Source organism: Coffea arabica, chromosome 10e (genome assembly GCF_036785885.1).
Source record: "Coffea arabica cultivar ET-39 chromosome 10e, Coffea Arabica ET-39 HiFi, whole genome shotgun sequence".
Classification (NCBI taxonomy): Eukaryota; Viridiplantae; Streptophyta; class Magnoliopsida; order Gentianales; family Rubiaceae; genus Coffea; species Coffea arabica.
In genome coordinates, this window is record NC_092328.1 from 8,765,687 (window position 1) to 8,778,782 (window position 13,096).

Sequence of the window (13,096 nt, forward strand, 5' to 3'; positions counted from 1 at the left end):
CGGGTATTCGATTATAGGGTATCCGTTGAGATTTGTACAAACTTAAGTTTATATGTTGCACATTCATCTAAGATTTAATAATTTTTTTTCTAAAAAAAGGTTTCCCACCAAGAAACAAGCATGTGAAGAGAATATAAGATAAAGGGAAAAAATTAAAAGAATTCAAAATTAATAAAAGTTTGAAATAAATAGCACAATTTTTAATATATATATTCCACATTAATTAAACTCTTTTCTATAAAGTATAAGATCATTGCCTCTACAAATGACTATTGTAAATAAACTATAGTCTTTCATATTTATAATGTAATTTGTTCAATAAAATTACTTATTTAGTTCTAAATTATTATTTTATAATATGTGTATAAAAAACATATATATGCGGGGCGGATCGGATACCCGCAGATTTTTAATTATGTGACCCTAATTCGTCCCTCATCTTAGCGGGTACCCGACCCTCTTTTGATCCGATCACATAATAAAAATCGAATATCCTAATTTTTGGATCGGATATAACGGATTTTCAAGTTAATAGATAATTTTGCCCACCCCTAAGTATTCCTATGAATAACCCGCCCAATCAATCGGCGACCCATTTTGTCCATAAAGGACCCACGGTGCGGAGTATGCTTAAAACCTTCTTAAAAATTTCTGCTCCGACCCAACAGTCCCTCGACGCCACGGCCGCCTGAGACTCCTGCCGACTTCCGACTGCCATTCACACTCCTTCCGCCGTTGCGGCTACTGAGATTTTCAGGTTTGCGTCTCTGTTTTTTTCTCTGACAAGCGAAATTAATACTGTTAGTGCTCCTGTTACTTTTATCTCAGTTTCTTCATTCTGTTTTGCACAATTTGCGGCCACGCCTTAGATTGCTTCTTTCTCAGTTACCTTTTTTCTGTTTCTATTTGGTAAAATTTTCTAATTCAGTTATGTTATCTTAGATGCGATAAGTATGAATTGTTAATTAAAATATTTGTGGGGTGTATTCTTTTGTATTTACTTTTGCCGGTTTTTGTTTGTTTGGAAGAAATTAGGGGTTTTAATTGTGTTCTGATTTCTGTATATGAATTAAAATCTGGTAGAATTTTTAGCAACGGTCTTTTATGTATTCTAGTTTTCAGAAATTCTTTGTTGTTAATCTGAAAGCTATTGTGATTTTGGTATGGTTCAAAGCCCAAATTTTGAGCTACTTGATTTTATTAATTTTCATACTGTACATCCTCGACATTTCTTGGAAACTTGAATGGTTCTGAAAGTTTATTGGATAATGTTCTTTTAACTTCTGTTATTGTACTCTTAGATTTTTTTTTTCTGCTTCTTTTTCTTTTTTCCCCCCTTTTTTTCGAGCAAAGATACCAACCATTACATTATAAGCTATTGCTGGTTGATAGAACCTGCAATGGTTTCTTGGCATATATCCGCATTAGAGCTTACAAAAGTCTCTGTTCCGAGGAATTTTTCAACTTGTAGATACAATGGACAAGATCATAATGATTCTAGCATGCAGAAAACATGCAAATTGACTGAGACACAATGATTATCATTACTTTCATATGTTAAGATATTTTTCCTTGGAATTTTTTAATTTAGGCATTTTGAAGTTAGTGTTCATTTGGCCCATTTTATCTGCACTCACATGGATATATGTGGCTACTTTTTTGCATTTGTCCAGGATGTCATCAGGAGCTAGTCAACCAAATAACATTTCCAAGGTATGTCTGGCATGTAATATGCTGACAATTATGATATTACTTAAGTTCCATATTCTGGTCTTATTTCTTTGACAAAGAAACTATTAATGCCACAAATCATGAATATGCAATTCGAAAGAGCAATTGATGCATAATTCAAAGCCACTTGACAAGTATAAGGCTCAATATGTTGTAATGCTATATAAGTTTAGTACAAGATCTGTTTTTTTGTTTTCCCTTAAGTTTTCATGGTGTATCTGTGCTTGATACAGTTAATTGTAGCATTTCCACTTTCTCCATGTGTGGTTGTGAAGAATGTCAAGAGTTGTGTATGTGATGATTTTCTTTCATTGTTTTAATTGTTTGTGTACCAAATACTGTGCATTCGTGGTTCATTTGTAGCTATTAGAAGCTTTTAACTGTGACTCTTTTCTTATAGTCTGAATCCTTGCTCTGTATCTAATCACTTTTAACTGATGCATTGTTGATTGGTTCCTTTCAGGTCCGTCTACAACCAGACCCATTTCTTAATGAACTCACCAACATGTTTGAGCGAAGCACGGAAAAGGGTTCTGTCTGGGTGACACTTAAATACTGTATGTCCTTTTTGTTTTCTTAACCTTTTGTTTTGCCTGATACTACTCCTTTCTTTGCCAATATCTTGTTTTAGTCTTTCCTGGTCTTCTCACGTTTGGTATCATGTATAATTGTTTTGTAGCAAGCTGTTCTAATCTTTTGATGCACATTGAATTTACAGCCTCTGACAAGTCTAAGCTCCAAAGGAATAAGATGAAGACAGCTGGGGAGAAAATTGAGTACAAGTGTCTTATTCGAGCTACAGATGGAAAAAAGACTATATCTACTTTGGTAAGCACAGTTACTTTTACCTGTTTTAATTTCAAATTTTGATTTATTTGTTGAGTTTTATTGGTCTTGCTTTTTGTGGGGTTTGATTGGTGGGCCTTGAGTCTTCTTCCCATAATTGTCTCAAGGAATAAGAAGGGAAAATTGAATAAGAAGACACATTTTTTATTGAAAGTTGCTGACTTCTATAATTGAAAAGTGGGTTTGTTATAGCCCTACTACGAAGTTGATACTAGAGAGTTTGCTGCACCCAAAAATATAAAAAGTGGAAATATACAACTAGTTAAGCTGCTAGCCATTGTCTGAGTTTCTCGCTCTATGGTCTCTCAAGAAAGTAATGCAACTAACTAGCACTTTGGGAAAGATGATGCTTTAAGGAGAATGAGTTAATAATCTTTTCTGTCTTGGAATCACAATAGCAAAGGTGGATTTGTCAAGTCTGAAATGGGGTAGCCTTGTTGGTAATAAAATCCACTCCAGGATCAATTAAATAATTGCATCAGAAAGCATGTTTGATGTAACATTCTGTTTGGGATTGCTTTTGGTATAGGTACATGCTGGAGCTTAAGTCAATGGAAAGCGAGGCAAAATTATAAAAGAAGCATTTTTGGCTGCCATATAATGTTATGTTCATGCTTACTCTTTATTAGCCATCATAGTCATTCTTGGTAAGGTTTAGAAGACAAACTAAGGACAGGAAGCAGGCAAAGGTGATGTTCAAAGCAGTTGGACATCAGATTAAGTAGGCCAAAAGTCATAGATAAAAGGACGCAATGGGATTGGCTTTATTTGAGAAATATCTGCTTATAAAGTAGTAGAGGTTTGGAGGACTTCTGAGTTGTTCCAGCTTTGGTAGCTTTAACTGTAGTAGGGCTGGCATATTTCTTTTCTACTTGAAGCAGCAGATGATTATGTTGGGTTTCCATTTATCCCTTCTCAAGGGAATAGTTTAGCAGTGTATGGTTAGAGAACATAGTTGAAGAGAAAAGAAAGGGCTGATAAATCATCGTGATGCATCCTTCAGCATTTGAGTGGATCATGTTAAGTGGAGAAGCCTGATAACTCTGCATCTATGGAAATCAGAATATCCTGGCAACTCCCATAAACAAGAATGGGCATTAGAACAAGTACTGATAAGCATGACTACTGATGGAAACACACTGGAGAAGTTTTCTCATGTCCTTTTACTCCAATCCTAGTAGTTATGCTTGCTAAATGTGCAGTTGAGTTAATTACTTGCACTGATAAATGAATTTTTTTTTTATACGACTTGCTGGGTAATTGTTCCTTTGTTACTTGTTCAGATATTTTGTCATTTTGGTCAAAGTGTTACAACTTTGTCTTGCAGACTGATCTTTACATTTATGCATGGGGCATCTTAGGTTGGGCAAAAAGATCACCAGCGTTTCCAAGCTTCATATGCGACCATTCTGAAAGCCCGCATGACTGCATTGAAGAAGAGGGAAAGAAAGGACAAGAGAAAGGCAGCAGATTCTGATAAGAAGCGGGGGGTTTTGAAGAAGTGATCAGCTGCTGCTTTGCTGCTTTTCCTTTCATTGGTTGAAGCTTCTGCACAATTTTCGTTTCCATATACCGGGTTTAGAAGTTATCTTCTTTTGGACAATTGAGTTGTTAAATATGTTTATACACCTCGACAGCTAGAAATTAATCACAATTCTTCTGCGGCATGGGATTGGGGAAAGAGTTTTGCTTTATTTTATTGTCTTTTACAGTTTTTACCTGAAATTTTACTTAATTCTAGATAATAAATTATGATGAATGTTCGTTGAAATGCAAAGAAAGTTCAATATAGTTCTGTTTTATCTTGGGAATGCTAGAGGTAGTATTTTGTTTATCCAATTTATAATAGTCCTCTCTAGACATTGAATGATATTTTCGCATGACAGTCCTCTGAGGTTATGATGAAAGATTTTGTAATGTGACAGCGTAAGTGCAGATGATTGACAATCTAGCATCTTACGGTCTTAGCATGGTTTTTGGGTCTTATGGTTGAAATGGTTTTCAAATTTTCTATGACTTTTCCAAACGACATTCACAAAATTACTGTTATACTGTTTTATCATCTGAAGAACAGAATTCCTTGGTTTATTACCTAATCAAACATAATCTGTTAGATTCATCTATCTAAACATGTTTTGTGAAAGTGATATATATGGCACAGAATTTTAAGCGGGTGTTGTTTAGTTCCCAAAGTAATTAACGGATTGTCTGTGTTGTGTTGGATTTTTGTTGTTGACATAAAGATAAAAGTTGCCCAGCAGTGTTGGGTTTTGCCCAGCAATGTTGCCATACTGAAAAAAAGGTACCTAAAAGTAGGTTGAAGTCATCTTTGAATTCTCATGTACTAGGTAGGGAGATTTAACATGGCATTCAACTGTACTAGATTTTAAGTAAATAATGTAGGATTAATCTTTTTTATACTGTTAATATATACACTAACAGGTTTATATCTATGTCATATTATTGCAATTTGAATTTGAATACGAAATCTTACATACATGGCATGCATTTAGATCCATAAGTATATGTACTGTCAGTGTATAAAAGATATACTTAATATTATAACGCTGAAAATGCTTATCTATATGACACATATGACTTTCTCTAAATATCTTAACTCCTAATCTCTAAATAAAGGAGCTAAACCCACACACCTACAAACTAACTCCACAGCTTACATATTTATCAAATGCTTATGTCCTTAACTTTATACATTAAACCCAAACTTTATATGGCATTTAAATTATCAAAACATCAATACATTTCTAAAGAACAAATATATATATATATATATATATATCATAATCTTTATGTTAGTTTTGTACAAAAATTTATTTTCTTGCTTATTTTATTTCAAAATTTATGTTTCTTTGAAGTTGCTTAAGATTTTTCATTCCTTTTATTAGCCTACGACCTTTGTTTTGTAGTACTGTTTTTAATACTAATTTATGCATAGTCCAATGACATATATTAGTATGAAGAAGTCATTATGGTTGTATGTTCCGCCTTGAAAATTTACAAGATTTTAATTTTATGGATTTGGAATGTATTTACATTCATAATTGAAAATTTTGGGTTGCCAAATTAAAAATTAATATTCTTAAGCACTTGTAAAATGTTTGAAAATATTCTATGATGTAAACATTTTTCCCCTTCTTTTTTTTTTCCTTTGTCAATATATGTTTCTTGAAACTACAAGAAGCATCAAATAAACTTAACAAATAAGGACATTGTTGTCTAATGAGTGCATGAGATGTGGATTTAGTACGAGGAGTGTGGATTTAGCCCTTCCCTTGAATCTTCCATTGGAATGTTACTGTTGATTGGAAGAGGATAATTCAACAGAATGATCATGTCTTGCTCTTAGATTTTTTTTTCAACAGTCCGTCCGTGTTCTAAGCACTTCAACGTCGGTAAGTTCATCCAATACTTTAGTCGCTTCCATTGATTCATATTAAACTCAGCTATTTTATTCCTCTTTGATTGAGGACAATTCTTTGTACGCTAGTAATTCTCTTTTGGGGTAAGTTAGAGAAATACTAGGATTTCTCTATGCGGCAAGAAAAGTAATTGGAAATGGAAAGTGAATATTTTGCTTCGGAAAAGAGAGGTTAAAGGTTTCCTAGGTATTATAGTTGCAAGTGTCAAAGAATTACTATATTGTGCATAAAGAATTAACCTTACTATAATGGGCGCACAATTTACTCAAAAAAAAAAACTTTGTTGCTCAAGACCAAAAAAAAAAAAAGGAAATAATGGGCGCACAAGGCTAATTAACTAATGCTACATATTTAGCATCCCACCAAGTTGGGTGATTTCCTTTCTTCTTCCTTGGGAAACTATAAATTTGTCTTGTGCGTCAAACTAATTAATTAGATACCAAGCTTAAATAGAAAGCCAGCCATGGGGACAAAAGGAGCAGATTGGGCATGGCTTCCAGAGCTTCTCCTGGATTCAATTATCAACAAGTTGATTTATCCTGTCGACTATGTACGCTTTGGCTCTGTGTGCAAGCATTGGCTTTGGGTAGCCATGGCGCAAAACACCTACAAGGCGTGTTGTAGCAAAGTCCCAATGTTGATGATTCCGGCAAGAGATGGCAGCACCAAAAGTCGTAGCCTTTACAGCGTTACTCAAGGCAAAAATACTGGCGTGGAATTGCCAGTACCATACAACAGAAGATGTTGCGGTTCATCCCACGGGTGGTTGGCTTTTGCCATGGATGATTTGGCCATCATTCTCTACCATCCTTTCTCTGGTAAGCAAATTAATCTCCCTCCCCTTGTCAAAAATTTTAAGCCCGAGGACGAGTACGAGCCTGAGTATTATGTTAGGAAGGTTGCTTTGTCGGCGGACCCTCTAAGAAATCCTGATGGTTATGAGGCTGTGGCAATATATGGTGGCATGAATGACTTAGCATTCCTGAAAGCTGGTCACAAAGCTTGGACCCCTGTGCCAGTTGGCAAAGTTGTAAAATCCCACTTTCGTGCAAGCGACGTAATTTATTTCGAAGGAAGAATGTGCGTTGTGAACCGCTACAACTGGGTGATGCCTGGTCGAATCGTTTCTGTAGACACTACCTCTAGAAGAATAGGGACGGTTGCACGATGGAGAGTAAAGAGCCAGCAGGAAGAGGAGGCAACTATGGCTCAAGCCGGAGCCTATTTGGTCGAATCTTCCTGCGGAGAATTGTTGATGGTTAATAGACTTCTATCAACTGAGGCGCCTTCAACTTCAAATGAGGCACCTTCAACTGGAAAGCTTAAAGTTTACAAGATACAAATGAGGGATGGACGAAGGGAGGAGGTGAAGAACTTAGGAGATGATTCCATATTCTTAGGCGACAATCAATCCGCGTCAGTTTTGGCATCTGAGGTGGTGGGATGTCAACCAAACTCCATATATTACAGCGATGACTATTGCGAATTTGCTTACCCGGATGGGCCTCATGACATGGCCATATTTGACTTGCGAGATGGAAGTTTTAGAAGCCATTATGTTCCAAATCCGTTGCACAAAAAGATGCCCCCACCGCTGTGGATTCTCTCTCGCTGAAATTGGCTAATCAATCAAGCTTGGTGGTTGTTAGGACCGGGTCAGGAAATAGACAAACTCAAGTTAGCACAAATTAGGCGGTAAAACCGACCATATAAAGACGGATAACAAAACAAATAAAAGACACAGAAGATTTACGTGGTTCGGTCAAATTGACCTACGTCCACGGGCGAGGGAGGAGCAATATTTCTACTATGAAGAAGAAATACAAAAGACCGTAGGAAAGTGGTTCCTAGGCCAATAGGCACTTACAAAAGAGTTTAGAAAATATTCCTAAACTCAAAACAAAAGAGCCTAAAATATTTGACTGAATGGGCTAAATGACTCAAGAAACTAATAGCCCATATAACTCTCTTGAGTGGTGCACCTTAAACCTTCATACGCTTCCCTATTTATAGGAAAACAACGGAAGGCTTTCCTTGGCTGCCATCGATGTGGGATGGAAATGTTTGCCACACAAGTCAAGCCGCAATGCTTGACAATTCAACAAATCTCCACCTTGGCAAAATTTGGAATCCCACCATCGACAATAGTAAAACTGCTCCACCTTCTCCACATAAGCCCCAATGGGCTTAAATCACCAATAACGAACACCAACCAAGTCCAAGCACTGCTTGAACTTGTAAACTGGAAGAGGTTTCGTAAACATGTCAGCTGGATTGTCCTTGGTATTGATTTTCTGAATAAGGACCTTTCCTTCAGCAATGATATCCCGAATGAAATGATACTTCACATCAATATGTTTCGTCCTCTCATGATACATCTGATCTTTAGTCAAGTGTATGGCACTTTGACTATCACAGTGAATATCAGTAACACCTTGATATAGACTTAGCTCGCTAAATAAACTCTTCAACCACAAGGCTTCTTTGATTGCCTCGGTCACAGCCATATATTCTGCTTCAGTAGTAGACAAAGCTACGACAGGTTGTAGAGTAGCTTTCCAACTAACAGCACAACCGCCAATGCAAAATACATAACCTGAAAGTGATCTTCTCCTGTCAAGATCCCCAGCGTAGTCTGAGTCTACAAAACCAACCAAAGTGTTATTATTTCTTCCAAACTCTAAACATGCATTTGAAGTACCTCGCAAGTATCTGAGAATCCACTTCACAGCTTGCCAATGTGCTTTACCAGGGCAAGACATATATCTGCTAACAACACTGACTGCATGTGAGATATCTGGACGAGTACAAACCATTGCATACATAACGCTGCCGACTGCACTGGAATAAGGAACCCGTGCCATATAATCTTTCTCTTCATCTGATTGTGGTGATTGAGCAGCAGATAGCCGAAAATGGCTAGCAAGAGAAGTAAATACTGGTTTAGCATCTTTCATGCCAAAACGCTCCAAAACTTTCTCAAGGTAATTTTTCTGGGTCAAGAACAACTTCCCTACTCCTCGATCTCGCTTGATATCCATGCCAAGAATTTTCTTAGCTGCTCCCAAATCTTTCATTTCAAATTCACTATTTAACTGCAATTTCAAAGTGTGAATTTCTGACAAATTCTTGGCAGCAATGAGCATGTCATCAACATAAAGCAGCAAATAAATGAAAAAACCATCATTTAACTTCCGGAAGTAAACACAACTATCATACATGCTCCTCAAATAACCGTGACCCAACATAAAGGAATCAAACCTTTTATACCATTGTCTTGGAGACTCCTTCAATCCATATAAGGATTTCTTCAATAAGCAAACATGGTTTTCCTTACCTTCAATTTCAAAACCCTGGGGTTGCTTCATATAAATTTGTTCTTCAAGTTCACCATGCAAGAAAGCTGTCTTAACATCAAGCTGCTCTAACTCTAAATCATACATGGCTACTAAAGCAAGCAAAACACGAATAGAGCTATGTTTAACAACAGGTGAAAACACGTCATTAAAATTAACACCTTGTACTTGACTATAACCCTTTGCAACTAATCGTGCTTTATACCTTGCATTTTCAACCCCTGGAATACCTTCCTTTTTCTTGAAAATCCATTTGCATCCAACAATTTTCTTATTTGACGGCGGCTTTACAAGAACTCAAGTTTCATTACGATGAAGAAATTCAATTTCTTCATTCATCGCAATCAACCACTTTGCAGAATCATTACAAGAAACTGCTTCTGAATAGGTGGAAGGCTCACCAACTGCATCAGTTTCTTCTGCAACAGATAAAGCATATGCAACTAAATTTGCATATCTTTGTGGTGGTCGAATGTCTCTCCTTTGTCTATCTCTGGCTATGGAATATTCCTCTTCTTCTGAATTATCTTCCACAGTAGACTCAAGTGCATCTATTGGCATTTGTTGAATAGAAGATTTGGTCTGAGAAGGACCAGAACTGCCAATATCAAGCTCCACCTGCTTCTGTGTACAATCAGTAGTACAAGGACTGGAAGACTCCTTATTGGAAGATAACATAGACAATTCATCAAAAGTAACATCTCTACTGATCACAAATTTTGGAGATTTGGGATCAGGACACCATAATCTGTATCCTTTCACCCCAGAAGCATACCCAAGAAAAATGCACTTTTTAGCCCTAGGCTCCAATTTTCCATCATTCACGTGCATGTATGCTGGACATCCAAAAATTTTTAAATTGGAGTAATCAGCAGGAGTACCTGACCAAACTTCCTCAGGAGTTTTGAAATCAAGAGATGCAGAAGGAGAACGGTTGATAATATAACAGGTCATATTGATCGCCTCTGCCCAAAAGTCGTTTGTCAACCCTGCATTGGAGATCATACATCTTGCTCTCTCCAAAAGCGTTCTGTTCATACGTTCAGCCACACCATTTTGTTGAGGCGTCATCCTGACGGTGTGATACCGAACAATTCCTTCATTTTTACAAAATTCATTAAATTCACCTCCACAAAATTCCATGCCATTATCTGTTCTCAACCGCTTAATATGCTTTCCTGTTTGTTTCTCAATCAAAACTTTCCATTGCTTGAAAGTTAGGAAAACATCATTTTTATGCTTAAGAAAATAGACCCAAACTTTCCTTGAATAATCATCAATGAAAGTCAACATGTACCTGGCACCACCTTTAGAAGAAGTACGAGAAGGCCCCCAGAGGTCTGAATGAATGTAGTCCAAAGTTCCTTTTGTCTTGTGAACTGCCGGCAACTGGAAGCTAACTCTCTTCTGCTTTTCAAAAATGCAATGTTCACAGAGTCCCATCTTTCCAATACTTTGACTACCAAGAAGACCTCGTTTGCATAAAATAGATAGCCCTTCTCGCTCATGTGCCCCAATCTCATGTGCCATAATTTGGTAAAATCAGAATCAGACAAAGTTGATGTAGAAACAGCAGCAGCACCTGTAACAGTAGATCCCTGCAAAATATATAGAATACCAGATCTGTGTGCCTTCATAACAACAAGAGCTCCTCGAGTAATTTTGAGAACTCCATCTCCACCTGAATACCTGCACCCTATAGACTCAAGAGTGCCCAAAGAGATGAGATTTTTCTTCAAATCTGGAACATGTCTAACATTTGTGAGCGTCCTCACAATACCATCGTACATTTTAATCCGGATTGTGCCTTTGCCAACAACTTTACAAACAGCGTTATTGCCCATTAAGACAACTCCACCTTCAGCTGATTCATATGTTGAAAACCAGTCCCTGTTGGGACACATATGATACGAACAACCCGAATCTAAAATCCACTCATTGTTAGATCTAAAATTATTTTCCGTTGCACAGAAAATGGTTCCATCATTCTCATCAGCTGCTATACTAGTTTCAGCGGATTCAGTATTTTTCTCAACAAATTTCCCCTTTTGCTTTTCTTTATTTTTCAATTTAAAGCAATCAGAGATAACATGGCCCTTCTTTTTACAATAATTGCACACCACATTTTTATGCCTGGACTTGGATCTACTTCTATTTTCTATGTTTCTCTTTTCAGATCTACCCCGAACAAACAAGCCATTGGCTTGACTCCCACTAGTTTCCCCAGTAATATCCCTATCTATCTGCTCTTTAGATTTTAATGCAGATTTAATTTCCCGATACGAAATTGTTTCCTTTCCATAAATCATAGTATCACGGAAATGCTTAAAAGACTGGGGAATGGAACACAAAAGTAATAGGGCTTGATCTTCATCATCAATTTTCGAATCTATATTCCCCAAATCCATAATAATGGAATCAAATTTATCAAGATGGATGAGTATAGATGTACCTTCAGACATCCGAAGCATGTACAAACTCTGCTTCAAATATAGCCGATTCTCGACTGTCTTCTTCATATACAAGGCTTTCAATTTATCCCACATAACCTTGGCCGAAGTCTCCGTTGCTACCTCACGCAATACCTCATCGGAGAGATTTAAGATTATGCTGGATCTGGCCTTCTTATCCATATCGGCGAAATCCGTATCCTTTACATCTTCTGGTTTGTTCTCAATTCCGTGAATCGCTAGATCAACTCCGTCTTGAACAAGAATGGCCTCCATTTTCAGCTGCCACATTCCGAAGTTGACATTCCTGTCGAATTTCTCGACAACCGTCTTTGTTATCGTCATTGTTACCACAAAAATAGTAACTTAAAATTTGTCTCAAAAATTTGGCCAAACAAATATGCAAGACTCGTGAGCGGGCCCCACAGGGTGAGCGGGCCCCACGAGATAAGCGGGCCCCACGGGGATGAGCAGACCCCACAAGGTGAGCGGGCCCCACGGATAAACGGACCCCACAGGATGAGTGGGCCCCACAGGATGGACGGACCCCACCAGATGAACGGGCCCCACCAGATGAACCTGTCTTGCAAAATATAACAACCAGCTCTGATACCAGTTTGTTAGGACCGGGCCAGGAAATAGACAAACTCAAGTTAGCACAAATTAGGCAGTATAACCGACCATATAATAGATAGGCGGTAGATACCAGCCATATAATAATTAGGCGGTAAAACCGACCATATAAAGACGGATAACAAAGCAAATAAAAAACACAGAAAATTTACGTGGTTCGGTCAAATTGACCTACGTCCACGGGCGAGGGAGGAGCAATATTTCTACTATGAAAAAGAAATACAAAAGACCGTAGGAAAGTGGTTTCTAGGCCAATAGGCACTTACAAAAGAGTTTAGAAAATATTCCTAAACTCAAAACAAAAGAGCCTAAAATATTTGACTGAATGAGCTAAATGACTCAAGAAGCTAATAGCCCATATAACTCTTTTGAGTGGTGCACCTTAAACCCTCATACGCTTCCCTATTTATAGGAAACCAACGGAAGGCTTTCCTTGGCTGCCATCGATGTGGGATGGAAATGTTTGCCACACAAGTCAAGCCGCAATGCTTGACAATTCAACAGTGGTGTATGAGAGGTAGAAAAGAAGACGAAGGGTTGTTGTGTTTTCGGTTTAATCCAATCATTAGACTTCTAACGCCCCATTCTTTCTTTCTATATTTTTTTGGAATATTTTTAATTTCAAAAACTGATTAATTAG

The 13,096-nt window shown here is 37.3% G+C and overlaps 2 protein-coding genes across 4 annotated transcripts; both read left to right on the forward strand.

The window, feature by feature from the left end:
• Positions 1 to 577: 577 nt before the first annotated feature.
• On the forward strand, positions 578 to 4,258 carry LOC140015412 (signal recognition particle 14 kDa protein-like). Of its 3 annotated transcripts, none has more exons than XM_072067981.1 (5): positions 582 to 757; positions 1,674 to 1,713; positions 2,195 to 2,288; positions 2,450 to 2,559; positions 3,905 to 4,258. In XM_072067981.1, exons 2-5 carry the CDS (start codon positions 1,675 to 1,677, stop codon positions 4,052 to 4,054), a joined length of 393 nt encoding a protein of 130 aa, XP_071924082.1. In that variant the 5' UTR covers positions 582 to 757; position 1,674; the 3' UTR covers positions 4,055 to 4,258. The 3 variants fall into 3 exon arrangements, with proteins under 3 accessions (XP_071924084.1, XP_071924082.1, XP_071924083.1); XM_072067982.1 differs by having other exon boundaries at positions 590 to 757; positions 3,939 to 4,258; XM_072067983.1 differs by lacking the exon at positions 1,674 to 1,713 and having other exon boundaries at positions 578 to 757.
• A 2,222-nt stretch (positions 4,259 to 6,480) lies between these two features.
• Positions 6,481 to 7,632, forward strand: LOC113711224 (F-box protein At2g17036-like). The gene has a single exon (XM_027234401.1). It carries the CDS (start codon positions 6,481 to 6,483, stop codon positions 7,630 to 7,632), a length of 1,152 nt encoding a protein of 383 aa, XP_027090202.1.
• The last annotated feature ends 5,464 nt before the right edge of the window (positions 7,633 to 13,096 follow it).

Excerpts from the sequence above, each read along its gene's own strand:
- LOC140015412 (XM_072067981.1), top strand. The coding sequence starts at position 1,675 with ATGTCATCAGGAGCTAGTCAACCAAATAACATTTCCAAG. Across the intron at positions 2,289-2,449 it reads CTGGGTGACACTTAAATACT|CCTCTGACAAGTCTAAGCTC; the intron begins GTATGTCCTTTT and ends TTGAATTTACAG. Across the intron at positions 2,560-3,904 it reads AAAAGACTATATCTACTTTG|ACTGATCTTTACATTTATGC; the intron begins GTAAGCACAGTT and ends TTTGTCTTGCAG.
- LOC113711224 (XM_027234401.1), top strand. The coding sequence starts at position 6,481 with ATGGGGACAAAAGGAGCAGATTGGGCATGGCTTCCAGAGCTTCTCCTG.